At 40.9% G+C, this 14727-nt stretch overlaps 1 protein-coding gene across 1 annotated transcript; it reads left to right on the top strand.

Moving 5' to 3' along the window:
• The first annotated feature begins 1764 nt into the window (after nucleotides 1-1764).
• On the top strand, nucleotides 1765-5779 carry FAM111A (FAM111 trypsin like peptidase A). The gene is made up of 2 exons (XM_054725482.1): nucleotides 1765-1878; nucleotides 3995-5779. Exons 1-2 carry the CDS (start codon nucleotides 1798-1800, stop codon nucleotides 5777-5779), a joined length of 1866 nt encoding a protein of 621 aa, XP_054581457.1. The 5' UTR covers nucleotides 1765-1797.
• The last annotated feature ends 8948 nt before the right edge of the window (nucleotides 5780-14727 follow it).

Here is a 14727-nt window from a genome sequence, read left to right as displayed (position 1 = left end):
TTCATTCTTTTTATAGCCGAGTAATATTCCATTGCATATGTACCACAGCTTCTTTAAAACATGGTCTTTAGATAAGTTCTACTTGACAAGTAAATTGATACTGCACCACTGAAGGGGAACCAGGGCATAAATTAAGCAACAACATGAAGAAATAAACCAGGAGGTGAAATTTCTGCAAACAACTTCTCTGTTCTCTTCAACAAATCACGCTTTTTCTAGAATAAAATAAAGTTAAGAGATATAATAATTAAAGACAACTTATGTACTTCAGACAACTTATGTACTCTACAACTTATGAGTCTTAGTCTGAATAAATTAATATTGTGATTGTGTAAGAAGAAGGCCTAAATTTTCAGAGATAGAAAGTGATGAGTAGGGTTAAAATGTCATGATGTCTCTAACTGTAAAATAATCTAATTAACTTTTTTAAATGATGCAATTTTTTTAAAAATGAGCACTTGGTAGCCCTATATGATAAGTATGTGGAGGCTCATTATATTATTCTGTCTTTTTTTTTTTTTTTCATTTGAAAATGTTTATAAAAAGTCATCAAAAGTATACTCTCTGAGGCTTTGTGACCTTGAGTAAATAGTTTAATCTCTATGGGTGTTCAAGTTCTTTACCAGTGAAATGGCCTAATCATACCTATCTCACAGAGTTGTAAGAATTATATTGGGGCCCTAGCCGGTTTGGTTCAGTGGATAGAGCATCCGCTGGTCACTGATTCCGGTCAAGGGGATATACCTTGGTTGCAGGCTCCATCCCCAGCCCTGATCCAGGCATGTGCAGGAGGTAACCATATATCTCTCCCCATCCCTTCCACTCTTTCTAAAAATCAATGGAATCCTCAGCTGAGGATTAACAAAACAAAACAACAAAATAATTATATTGGATAGTTTATGAAAAGCACATAAAACAGGGCATAGTGCATCATATGCATACTCCATTCATTGATTGATTGTATCTTTATAAATGCATCTTTAGTGAGGAATTGCCATGTTACAGACATTGTGTTAGATGAAGACAGGTGGCTGCTGCCCTTCCATGGCTTCCATTCTAGTGATATTTATCACTATTGAAGATTTCACTCTTTTATTGGTATTGTTCATTCTCCTCTGGGGTGACATCAGAGGAAATAGAGAGAGGGAAATACCTCTTTAAACAAACAAAGTAAAGCAGCAACCAACATTCCTAACTTTTCAGGCAAACTCTCACTGTACATCTATTTTGTCTTTATGGTTATTCTCCCATCATTTTCCTGGAATTACACCATCCCCCTGTGCCATATGCAATTTAAATGGAGGCCAGATTTTAACATCAGTGTAGCTAGAACACACGTTTGAATTCTCCAACTGCAATTCCTTCTCTAGTGTATCTGCTTTTGAATTTTATCTCTGCCATGTAGCTCTGGCCTTGGGAAGGTCACCTAACTTGTCTGAGTTGTACTTTCCTCATTTGCAAAAGCAGCTGTACCTACTTGGCATGGTATCTGTGGGCATTGGCAATTAGAGATAATTTTTGAAAAGTATTCAGGATTGTTCTCTATCAATTAGAGATAATTTTTGAAAAGTATTCAGGATTGTTCTCTAATCACTTTTATGATTGGAGTGATTATAGTTGGTGGATAAACTGTCTACTTGGTAAATTAACATCTCTGAGAAGGGGGAAGCTGGAGCTACAGTGAAAGGTCCCTGTTAATCTTATCCTCTGTACAAACAATGGTTGCTATGATGATATTGTTCTAACTTGAATCTTTGTAGTGTTTCAGCTGAACTGCCTATTCATCTTCAAGCCATCATGAGCTCTAAGAAACGCAGGTCACAGAAAGTCTCATTCAATGCAAGGAATAATATGAAAATTGAGCACTATTTTCCTCAGGTATGTTTGTCAATACTGTTCACAGAGTATATCAATATTATACTTAGCCATCCTTGACACTGGGGTTTATAGTCTTCCTGCCAAGAAATTACTTCATTGAATGTAGGGAATGTTAAATAAGTTAAAATCTTTTTCATTCATTATATTCTTTCTGTTTGGAGGGGTGGCAGTGAGGAATTTTAACAAAAATCTCATTCTTGCTGAGTTTGGTGCCCTATCAAAGCAGTCTTTAACAAAAAGCTATTATAACATTTCCTGAACAACAACAACAAAAATCAAATATAATGTATTACAGTAACATATGGAATAAAAACAAAAGTAATGTTATTTCATAGCATGAAAATATATACCATGCAAATATGGCTGATCTTTTTGCTAATAATGATACATCTGCTTAGGGCTTTAAATTTTATAAAATAATGTTTTAAATATTTAGTCTTACTATAAGCTTACTAAGCAAGTGGGAGGACTTTCTTATCCTCGATTTGTTTATGAAGAGAGGAAAAGAAGTGTGTTGCTTCTTAAGGCAGTAGTGAAATGAATACTTGGACTCAAATTTACTGACATTAAGTGGGGGCCCTTTGTACTAATTGGACTCTATTATCATAGCAAACCATCGTATTCCTTCTTAAGTCTAAAATGCTCCTTGAATTTATTATGAAAGGCTGAGAGATGGTGAGCATTTGAGAATGCAATTTAAAAGCCTTTCTTTCATTCTGATTCTAACTAGAACATCCGAGTATGTAGAAAAGCCAAGCCAAGCCTAGTTCTATTTTTCTCTGTCCCACTCCATGACAGTGCAAGCTAATAATCATGTAAGACCCAAGGTTCCTCTTTGAAACTGTCTATATCTGCCCAAGAATTCTTTGAATAGTTGGAAATCATTCCTAGTGTTCCAATGGGCTGTGCGACAAAGATGCTTCTGACAGCACTAGGCTGGAGGGATGCTCTTTCAGAGTTCATATTTATGCCCAGAATAAATTTATATTACCTTATGTTTCTTTTGTTTTAATCCAGAATAGTAGTACCGTTACAAAGAAGGAAAATAAAAGTTAATTCACTAATGTGCCAGTCACTGTGCTAAGGATTGTCACACAGGATGTTACACTTAATCTTTGCAGCAATTCTGGCATTGTTATTCCCATTACCAGCAAGTGGCATCTGTTGGCACTCATGCCATGATAGATATTTCTTGGCCAATATGTATCTTTTAGACATAGGAATCAGATGCTCTTAATTTTTTATTCAATTTCTGCTATTTGATCAATTCTTCTTATGTAATTCCTCTTTTCCCCCATCCCTGGTTTTTAATATAATGACATAATAAAAACAGGAATTGTGGATATTATATTTACAGGAAAAGAATATGTAGTCTAATGTAAAAATGTTGGACTAAATATTGGAGTTCTGATACTGTCTTCATTAATTGTTTATTATGTAATCCTAAGAAAGGCACTTACAGGAAAAACTTTCTGTGCCTCAGTTTCTCCATCAAAAGGACAGAGATGCCATATTTGTTGCTCCTCATTTCATAGGATTTTGGAATAAATTGATGTAATAGAGGAAATAATTTAAGTTCTTTACATGAAAGATGCTAGGTGAATCAGGGTTTTACTATTAGAAATAACTATGTTATTATGACCAAATAATTAGTTAACTGATGATGATTTTGTTTAACATTAAATGCCCAATAATAAACCATGGTACCTTATTCTTGCTGAGTTTGGTGCTATAAGAACAAGTTTTTGGTGCAATCCATTACTGTGATTAGAAAAAGTAAAAATTATTCAGAGACCTGATAGAATTCTCTAAGAGACCTGGCAGACTTTAAAGCATCTCTTCTTTTTTTAATAGACCTAGAAACACTTGTTTCTTTCCTATTTCTCAGGGGGGAAATGCACCAATCTGGCATAATTAAAAGCTGATCTAACTGATGGGATGGGAAACTCAGCTTATATCTTGGCTCCCAACTCAAACTTTGGTTTAATTCTATTTACTGGCCTTTGGAGATTGGTTCTGAGTTTCCTAGAGAAATTTTGTGAATTGCATACTAAAAAGAAAAACAAAATATAAGAGTTGCTTCCATCATTTTACAGTCTTTAACATTTCCTTTTAGGTCAATAAAGAACAAGAGAATAATCCCAGTACTCCTCAAATGAAGACGGGCTCCAGAAAAGGCCCAAATGATATAACTAATACCCAGGCTCAAGGACCCAAAGACCAGGCTATATCCCAAGATAAAGTACTTTACATTACCTTGCGTGTACACCACAGGAAAAACAAAAAAAGGAAACACAGACTCACACATAATGAGAGGGCTAGCTTATCCATGGCACTTGACACGCTTCAGGCTGTCAAAGAAGAGAGAGAACGACAGCAAGGCAAAGAAATGCTGGTGCAGGGCATAGAAGGAATTGAAGGCTACATAAACCTTGGAATGCCCCTCAGTTGTTTTCCTGAAAAATGCCACCTGGAAATTACATTTGCCCAGAGTAAAAGTGAGCAGAAAAAAGGGAACCAGATATTTGGCCGGCATGACAAGGCATCTACTGACTGTGTCAAATTTTTTATCCACGCAATTGGTAAGAAGATAAAAAAGATTGTCAAATGCGGGGAACTTCACAAAGAAGGGTGCAAACTCTGTGTCTATGCTTTCAAAGGAGAAACCGTCAAGGATGCTGTGTGCAAGGACAGCAGATTTCTTTCCTTTCTGGAGAACGCTGATTGGAAACTCGTTGAAAACCTGGACTCCATTGTAGAAAGCACACAGCGAGTTGATGACTTAGAGGGCAAGCTCTTTCAGGTTGAGGTTGAGAAAAAGGAGGGCTCTAAGGTAGCAGCCACTCAGAATTTTGATTTGGCAGCCACTCAGAATTTTGATTCGGCAGACTCTCAGAATTCGGAGTTGGAGGAAAGAAACACCTGTGTGTTAAAAGAAGAAATTGTGGCCCAGTATCCTAGTTTGAAAAGAGAAACTGAAAAAATTAGAAAAAGCTTCAAAAGGAAATTGAAAACAAGAAAGGGGGAAACAATATTTCGTGCACATAAAACAAACTTTGGGAAACAGACAAAAAACTCTATCCCGGTTAAAATGCTCAAACTTCTTTCTCGTCTTTGTGACTCAGTTGGGCACATAGAATGGGACAACAATGGGAACACGGGTTGTGCCACCTGCTTTGTTTTTACAGGGTTGTTCATTTTTACTTGTCGGCATGTAATAAATTACATTGTGGGAGATGAAATAGAGCCAAGTAAGTGGGCAGACATAATTGGTCAATGTGCAAGGGTGACATTTGGTTACGAAGACAGAGAAGAAAAAAATAACTATTTTTCCATTGAACCTTGGTTTGAGATTTCTGGTGTAACTCTTGATTATGCTGTTCTGAAATTGAAAGAAGATGAACAACAAGTACCTGTTGGACTATACAATGGAATTGGTCCTGCTCCACTTAGTGGGTTGATATATATTATTGGTCATCCAGGATGGGAGATAAAGTCTACTGATGCTTGTGTTATAATCCCTCAGTGTCAGCGAGTACAGAAATATCGGGAACATCTTCAGGCTAAGGGTTATAATGAAGACATGCAGTATATCCATATGTACACTCAAAGAAGTTTCCAGGACATTGTTCCCAGACCTGATGTGATTACCTATGACACCACTTTTTACTTTGGGTCTTCTGGCTCACCAGTGTTTGATTCAAAAGGTTCATTGGTAGCCATGCATACTGCTGGCTTCCGTAATCACTACCAAAGTGAATTTTCCAGTATCATTGAGTTTGGCTCTATTATGGAATACATCCTCCATGATATTAAACAAAATTATGGAACATGGTATGAAGAATTATGCATAACTCAGCAGGATGTAGAAATGGTGAGTGGTGAAGAGGGAGAACAGTGAGAATTCAGTCTGTTTCTGAGACTAGAACTAGTGTAACAATTGTGGGTTTTTTCCACCTCTATATCTTTTCCCTAAGTTCAGTTGCTTGAAGGCAGGATCTAAGACTTATTCATCTCATTATCTCCAAAGTCTGGCACATAGAAAGTAAGTGGTTAGAAAACGTGTGGGTCATTTGGTAGCAAAACTTAGGGCTTCAATTAATTTTTTTTCCTAACTAACTTTTATTCTTGAGAGTATTACAATGCCTCCCACTTCCCCTCCATTTGCCCCCCTCCACCCAGCTCCCGCCCCACCCCAGGACTGTATCACACTATTGTCTGTGTCCATGGGCTATGCATATATGTATGTAAGTTCTTTGGTTACTCTCTCCTCACCTCTCTCCCCACTTCGAAGGTGGTGGGAGGTTGGCTGTGGGAGTCCACTGACCACCAGGGGGCAGCTCCTGCATTGAGCTTCTGCCCCTTTGTGGTCAGTGCACATCATAGCTACCGGCCAGTCATATGGTCGTCCAGTTGTAATGGTAGCTTAGGGTTTTATATATAGACTAGAGGCCTGGTGCACAAAATTCGTGCATGGGGGGGCAGTGTCCCTCAGCCCAGCCTGCACCCTCGAGGGATGTCCGACTGCCCATTTAGGCCTGATCCCGGTAGGATCGGGCCTAAACGGGCAGTCTAACATCCCTCTTACAATCCAGGACTACTGGCTCCCAACTGCTTGCCTGCCTGCCTTCCTGATTGCCCCTAACCACTCCTGCCTGCCAGCCTGATCACCCCCTAACCACTCCCCCGCCAGCCTGATTGATGCCTAACTGCTCCCCTGCCAGCCTGTTTGCCCCTAACTGCCCTCCCCTGCAGGCTGGTCACCCCTAACTGCCCTCCTCTGCAGGCCTGGTCACCCTTAACTGCTCTCCCCTGCAGGCCTGGGTCCCCGCCCCAACTGCCCTTCCCTGCAGGCCCATTCACCCCCAACTTCCTTCCTCTGCCAGCCTGATCACCCCTAACTGCCCTCCCCTGCAGGCTTGGTCACACCCAACTGCCCTCCCTTGCAGGCCTGGTCCCTCCCAACTATCCTCCCCTGCTGGCCTGATCACCCACAACTGTCCTCCCCTGCTGTTATCTTGTGGTAGCCATCTTGTGGTGGCCATCTTGTGTCCACATGGGGGCAACTATCTTGTGTGTTGGAGTGATGATCAATTTACATATTACTCTTTTATTAGATATGATAGAGGCCTGGTGCATGGGTGGGGACCGGCTGGTTTGCCCTGAAGGGTGTCTCAGATCAGGGTAGGGGTTCCCTTGGGGCATGGGGCAGCCTGGGCCAGGGGCCTGTGGTGATTTGCAGGCCAGCCACGCCCCCCCGGTGACCCAAGCTGAGGCCCTGGTATCTGGGATTTATTTGTCTTCTATAATTGAAACTTTGTAGCCTTGAGTGGAGTCCAGGGCCGACCAGAGTGTGCAGGAAACTTGGCTTTCTCCATTGCCAGGGAAATCCAAGCCTCCTGCTTGTTCCGTGGCCACATACTCACTCCTGATTGGCTGGTGGACATGGCTTGTGGGTGTAGCAGTACAGTCAGTTTGCATATTACTCTTATTAGATAGGATAGATAGCTTTTTCAGATTGATTTCTGTTACTTAGCAATATGCAATTGTGTGTGTATACTGCAATTTGTTTATTCATTCACCTTTAGAAAAATCTCTCAGATGCTTACGGTTTGGGGTGATTATAAATAAAGCTGCTATAAATATTTGCATACAAATTTTTGTGTGAACATATGTTTTCAGTTCAAATGGGTAAATACCAAAGAGGGTGATCACTAGGCTGTATGGTAAAATCTGTTTCACTTTATACGCATCTGTTGAACTGTCTTCCAACGAGAAAAGTTCATATTGATTCACATCTTCACCAGCACTTGGTATTGTCACTTTTTTTGGATTTTGAACATATTCATCCTGTTGAAATGCATGATATTCTTCAGGATATTATGGGGTTTATCATGAAATTGGAACTGTCTTAGATGATCTAGCATATGTATAGTATGTAGTCATGGTATCAGTTCACATTCTTTCAGGAAAACAAAGCCACTATAAATATTACAAGAATAAGGTATTTAATTAGGAATGAGGGGTTAGATGAATGTGGGAGGAGCAGGGGAAGAGATCTGTAAGGCTGCAGGAGGAGAGTGTCAGCCAAAGCATTGGAAAGGGGAGAGAAATAGCTGATTGATGTAGGAAAAGCTGAGATGATCCCACCTCTTGTTACCATGATGGTAGAGTCACAACTTCCACAGAGGTTGCAAAATTGCTACATCGGATGTAACCTCTAAGTGGGAGCTTATATAGATATTACATAGTACTGTCTGATCTCCATGATTGTCCAAGAAACAATGCCTACCACTTCATTTTCACCTTCCAAGTTTCTCATGAGTTTTTCTCATGGACAAATGCTAACCCATAGAACACAGGGATTCTGGAAAAAAAAATAGTTTCTAGCTTTTTAAGGAAGTGGTATTGCTAGGTAACCAGCACACACAAACGTACACACACAAAATACATGAACATGTATTCAATCATAAATTATTTTCAGTGAGGTTGTAATACAGTTTTTCTCATGAAATGTATGTCACAACTTTAGCAGATTACTAACTGCAAGTCATCTGCACACTATGTCTGAAAATAAATTATGCTATAAACAAATTCTACCACCAGGTATTTTTTGACACAGAGAAGTATCAAGTAAAAGATCAGGCTAAAATTCCACACAGACAGGAAAAAACAAGTTTTCTCCTATTTCCTTTTGTTCTTTTGTACTGCCCATCTCTTTTCTGTCTGTTTATTTTCTACATGGGAATTCCAGATGAGCTCACAAAAGCATTAAATGTGGTCTTTTTTTTTTTTCCTCATTGATACTTTGTTTCTTTTCCAGCGCATTCATTTCCTTCTTTGTGCCCCCCAAAAACATATGTCCAAGTCCTAGCTGCTAGTATCTGTGAGTGTGAATTTGACTTTTTGGAGATAGAGTCTTTGTCAATGTAATTAAGTATCTCTAGGTGAGATCATTTGGATTTCTGGTGGGCCCTAAATCCAATTACTGGTGTCCTCATGAGGGAAAGAAGAGGAAGGTTTGATCCAAACCAAGAAGAAGGCCTTGTGGGGGTGGGGGTGAGGGGAGAAAAAGAAGAGGAAGACTTGAATATGTCTTGGTGTGATAGGCCAAAGGGATGAGGAAAAAGAAAACCAAGAAGCCCATCAGCTTCCCTCCAGGCTATTACCCATTTCAAAGCCAGTGCCTCATTTAGACCCACACCCCATACCTTCTTATGTAGCAGGAGCCAACCTTGTCACTTATTTGCCAGCCCCCAGGTCTCTCCAATCCTTTTATTTCCTCTACTAAACTTCTGAACTCTGTCAAGAGCTCCCACTGCAAAGAAAGATGTGGGAATCTGTGAACAGGAAATGGGGCCCTGTCTCCATTGCATGGTGCAGGCATTTGGGAGCCTAAGACTTGAGGTGTCACCAGGGCAAGGTATACGAGAAGGGGCATGGAACGTCCATGCCCTCTCCAGGGCCACCACTCTCCTAGCACCTCCACATGTTCACCAACTGATCTTGCTAGTTGATGGCAATAACTATTGATTAGTTTTGGGTGAACTAAAACCTAAAAGTTCATTTGGTTGAACCAAAAACATCCCAGCCACTCAAAACCAAAAATAGAATCATGTAGTCACTCTTGTCCCCTTCCTCACCCATCCCCTGGTTCCTCCTTTCCTCTTTACCAAAATGTCAGTTGCTTTTGGAGAAAGATAATTAGAGATGGAGCTGAGATATCCCTGTCCCCAAGGGGTCCAAAGGCCATATATACTTGTGTGAACATAGGAGGGAAGGAATCAAACTTGGCCCAGTTGAATTCAGGTGCCCAAATCACCATCCTACTCTGTTCCATGAGAGTAAAAGATTCTGGCCGCAGATGTGGTCAATGACACCAAGAACAGAGGGATGGAGCTGAGGCAATAGGGTGGGGGTTGGGGAGGCTCCTGGGCCTGGGTGCTCACCAGAAACTGAGAGGTACCTGGGCGAAGAACTAGCACTGTGCTTAGGTGCTGAGCCTGGGATAGGAAGACAAAGGCGGGAAAGAGACTGACAATTAAGTTTTCTTTACTCTACTTCCTCACCCTTAGCTAGCCTGTCTCCATCACCTGAACTTCCCTGGGCTCCTGGAGAAAATCTATGATTTGCATTGTGTTCCTAAAGGAGGAAATGCCCCTAATTCAGTTGATGGGGTTTAGGCAAGAGTTGACATAGGGAAAGAAATCTGGAGTGACCTTGTGGATGGGGTCCTCTGGATGGGCTCAATGTACTGCTGTGGAATTATGTGTTCTATGCCTAAGTGTCTGGTCGTCCAGTTGACCATTCAACCAATCAAAGCGTAATATGCTAATGATATGCACTGACCACCAGGGAGCAGATGCTCTGACAGGTAGCTTAGATTGCTGCTGGGGTCTGGCCAATCAGGACTGGCCAATCCTTAAGGATCTAAAGGACATAAAAATAATGATCTCTGTCATATGTGCATTTCACTTATCAGACACATCCTGAAACCCTTCCACAGTTCCTCCCCGGCTGGCCAACCTCCCATGTCCCTCTCTGGCCCCAGTGGGGTCCCTCGGCCTGGCCTGTGCCCTCTCACAATCCAGGACCCCTCAGGGGATGTCGGAGAGCTGGTTTTGGCCTGACAGTGGAACAACCGGTCACTATGATGCACGCTGACCACCAGGGGACAGTAACTCAATGCAGGAGCTGCCCCTGGTGGTCAGTGCACTCCCACATGGGAGCACCGCTCAGTCAGAAGCCGGGCTCATGGCTGGTGAGCACAGCGGTAGTGGCAGGAGCCTCTCCTGCCACTGTGGCAGTGCTAAGGATGTCTGACTGACAGCTCCTGGGCTGCAAGAGGATGCAGGCCAGGCTGAGGGACCCCCTCCCCCAACCCCAAGTACACAAATTTTGTGCACTGGGCCTCTAGTATAACATAAAATCCTAAAAGTACTGATAGAAAGGGAAATCCCAGCTTCAGTTAAAGACTGAAAAACCGCCAAGTGCTCAGAGGCCATTTTCCAGTACAACATCGCCATCTGCTGGATGCAGCCACCAGTGCACCCCTTCTAAACAAAGTCAGCCTTTATTAACCTGGTGCTAAACTTGTTGTCTAACAAAAGAAGGATAAAAAAAAACGCCTTGGTAGTAAAATATAAATGTTATGTATACTCAGGAGCTCAGCCAGCCTGGCTTTAGCATCATCTTAGATTTTACATGAAAAAGTGGCAGTTGACTTTCTGGGGGAAACTTTATCCCCTACTTTATCATCTGGATTTGTTGTTTTCCTCCAGGAAGGGGTCACCCTGTCTTTTGATAGACAGACTGAAATAAGATCATCTTAATTCAATCAGGGATGAAAGTGACTTGAGGGAGAATTACAGAATGTCAAGGCTCTGTCTACCTCTGGTCTCTCACTTCTCGAGTTTAGCCCTCCAAGAGGGATGTTTACTAGTCCCCTCTCTTATCCAACCTGAACTCCATTTTTTATCTTGTCAGTATTATGTCTTTAGGGAATTCTGCTTCACTTTTCATTGACTCACCAGGGTGGAAATGGGCAGCAGGGCATGAAAAGTAGAGCAATCCTTAAGGATATAAAGGACATAAAAATAATGATCTCTGTCATATGTGCATTTCACTTATCAGACTAGCCCCTGCAGAAATCAAGTAAGTGCCCAAGAATAACAGTTGATTACCACAAAGTCAAACCAAGTGTATGTACAACTGCAGCCACTGTGCCAGATGTGGTAGCAAATTACAACTGCCTCAGGTGCATGGTGTGTGGACATTGATTGGATGGATGTCTTCTTTTCTGTCAGGATGAGAAAAAGGATCAGCCATGGATGGTGTTTCCAAGTGATTAGAGCATTTGTTCACCAACCAAAAGGTCATGGGTTCAATTCCTGGTCAAGGGCACATAACAGTACCTGAGTTACAGTTTTGATCCCCAGCCCAAGGCCCCCACAGTGGCAACCAATTGATGTGTCTGTCTCACATCAATGTTTCTCTCTCTCCCCCTTCCCTCCCTCCTTTCCACTCTCTCTAAAAATCAATGGACAAAATATAATCAGAACCAGTTCAACTCACCTGGATGGAGTAGACAGGAAAAATCTGGACTATTTGTACTTCCTGCGAACCACCTCTCAATGCTATCATGGTAATCAGGCCAGATGATCAAGAAGTAGCCAACACCTAGAGGTCATGGTCCTCTAAGGGAGGACCGGAGATGAACCCTATGAGGAATCAGAGGCCCACTAGATCAGGTACATGCCCAGGACATCTCATCCAAAGTGAAAGATAAATTATTGAATCTTGCATACCCCACTACAAAGAAGAAAGTGCACTGCCTCTTCGGTTTCTGAAAGAAGCATATTCCATACCTGGACATACTGCCTCAGTCCATGTACAAGGTGACACAATAGGATGCCAGCTTTAAATGAGGCCTAGATTAGGAAAGAGTCTGAAGAAGATCCTGCCTATGGTGGAAACAGTGCTGCTACTTGTGCAGTGTAGCCTAGGTGACCCTGTGGTGTTAGAAGTATCAGATGTGGGAAAAGATATGAGGTGGAGTTTATGGCAAACCCATATAGAAGAAGCACAGTACAGACTCCTCTTGGGGCTCTGGAGCAAGACCATCCCATTTGAGTGACAATTCCTGGTGTGCTGTTGGCTCAGTAAAGATGGAGCACCTGACCTTGAGACACCAAGTGACTGTGCATCCAGAACTGCCATGAAGTGGTGGGTTCTATTAGACTTAGCAAGTCATACGTCAGGCGAGGCCAAAAATTGTCTCTTGTAATATGGAGGTGATGCACCCAGGATTGAGTCTGAGCAAGAAAAAGATCACAAGTGATTTCCATGAACAATGTGGGGAGCATCCCTGCAAAGCATCCACATCCTAATTCCTGGAACCTGGGACTATGTTAGGTTACTTGGCAAAGGTAAAATGTGGGGCATCTCTGATTGGCCACTTTAACTCCAGAGCTCCCTGCTGGCCAATACTGTTTCAGCATACAAGTTCAAGAAGGTCCCAAAGACCTCCTTCAGGTTCAGGAATTTAATATATGGATTCATAGAATTCAGAAAACTACTATAGTCATGGTTATGGTTTATCACAGTGAAAGGATACATATTAAAATGGATTTATTCCAGGCATGCAAAACTGATTCAGCATTTAAAAATGTATTGATGCAATCCATCGTATCAACAGGCTAATAAAGAAAAGCCACATAATCATGGCAATAGATGTAGGAAAAGCATTTGAAAAATATCCAATACCTGTTTATAAAAACTGCCAGAAAACTAGGAAGGGAACTTCCTCAAGTAGACAATGAACACCTACAAAAAAGCTACAGCCAATGTCATACTTTATGGTGAGAAACTAGGTGCTTTCCTGCTAAGATTAGAAACAAGTCAAGGATGTCTGCATTTATCACTCCTATTTCATATCATACTGAAATCCTGGAGAATATAGTAAGACAAGAAAAGGAAATAAAAAATATACTACCTGGGAGGAAAGAAAAAAAAACTATCTTTGTTCACAGATGGCATGATTGTCTATATACTATGTAGAAAAATCCCAAAGAATAAACAACAAAAAAACACTCCTGGAACTAACAAGTGATTATACCAAAGTTACAAGAGACACAGTTAATATATAAAAGTCATTGCTTTTTTATATACCAGCAATGAACAAACGGTGTGTATAATTTAAAATATAATGCCATTTTTACACCCCTCCCCCAAAAGAGAAATGCTTTGGTATAAATATAACAAAATAAGTACAAGATCTATATGAGGAAAATTCTGATGAAAGAAATCAAAGAAAATCTAAATAAATTGAGAGATATTCCATGTACAAGTGTAGGAAGACTCAATACTGCCAAGTTGTGAGCTCTTCCCAGCTGGGTCCATAATCAATGTAATGCCAATCAAAATTCCAGCAAGTTATCTTGTGGATATTTATACTAACATTTATAAGGTAAGGCAAAACACCCAGAAAGACCAACACAATATTGAATGAGAAGACAAAGTTAGAAAACTGTTACTACTGAATTTTAAGACTTAATATAGAGCTGCTATAATCAAGACAGGGTAGTGTTGATGAAAGAATAGCCAACTAGATTAACAGAACAGAGGACAGAGCCCAGAAGTAGACCCACATAAATACAGTCAACTGGTCTTTGACAAAGGGACAAAGGAATAAGTGGAGCAAAAAGAGTCTTTTCCACAAATGTTGCTCAAACTAGACATCTCCATGCACACATACACACACAAGAAAAAATAGATTCTACACCCAGACTCTACACTTTTCACAAAAATAAACTCAAAATAGATTATAGATCTAAGTGTAAAACACAAAACTATAAAATTCCTAGAAACTAACAAAGGAAAATCTAGGTGGGCTTGGATTTGGTGTTATCTTCTCAGATACAACACAAAAGCATAATCTGTGGAAGAAAAAAATGTTATGTTTTACTTAAAATTTAAAATGTCTGCTCTGTGAAACACACTGTTAGGGGAATGAAGGCCCATTGCCATGTGGTGCAGAGGTAAGTGCTGGGCAATGTTGGAGAAAGTCCATGTGAGCACTGGGACTCTGAGACACTTCTTACCACCCCTGGGCCCTGTGACATCTGCAGCAAGCCAGATGGGGCAAGCACCCGTTCTTAAAAGAGAGAGAGTTAGAGAGACAGGGAGAGAGAAAAAATAAATTTAAAAAATAAGCCATAAACTGAGATAAAATGTTTGTGAAAGACGCATCTGATAAAGGACTGTTGTCTAAAATATACCAAAAAAAAACAAAAACATTTAAAACTCAATAACAAGAAAACTCAACAAGAAAACAAACCCCTCAATTAA

The sequence above is a fragment of the Eptesicus fuscus genome, chromosome 13 (assembly GCF_027574615.1).
Source record: "Eptesicus fuscus isolate TK198812 chromosome 13, DD_ASM_mEF_20220401, whole genome shotgun sequence".
Taxonomy (NCBI): domain Eukaryota; kingdom Metazoa; phylum Chordata; class Mammalia; order Chiroptera; family Vespertilionidae; genus Eptesicus; species Eptesicus fuscus.
The sequence above is the reverse complement of the archived record's forward strand: the minus strand, read 5'-3'. Positions and strand labels throughout refer to the sequence as shown.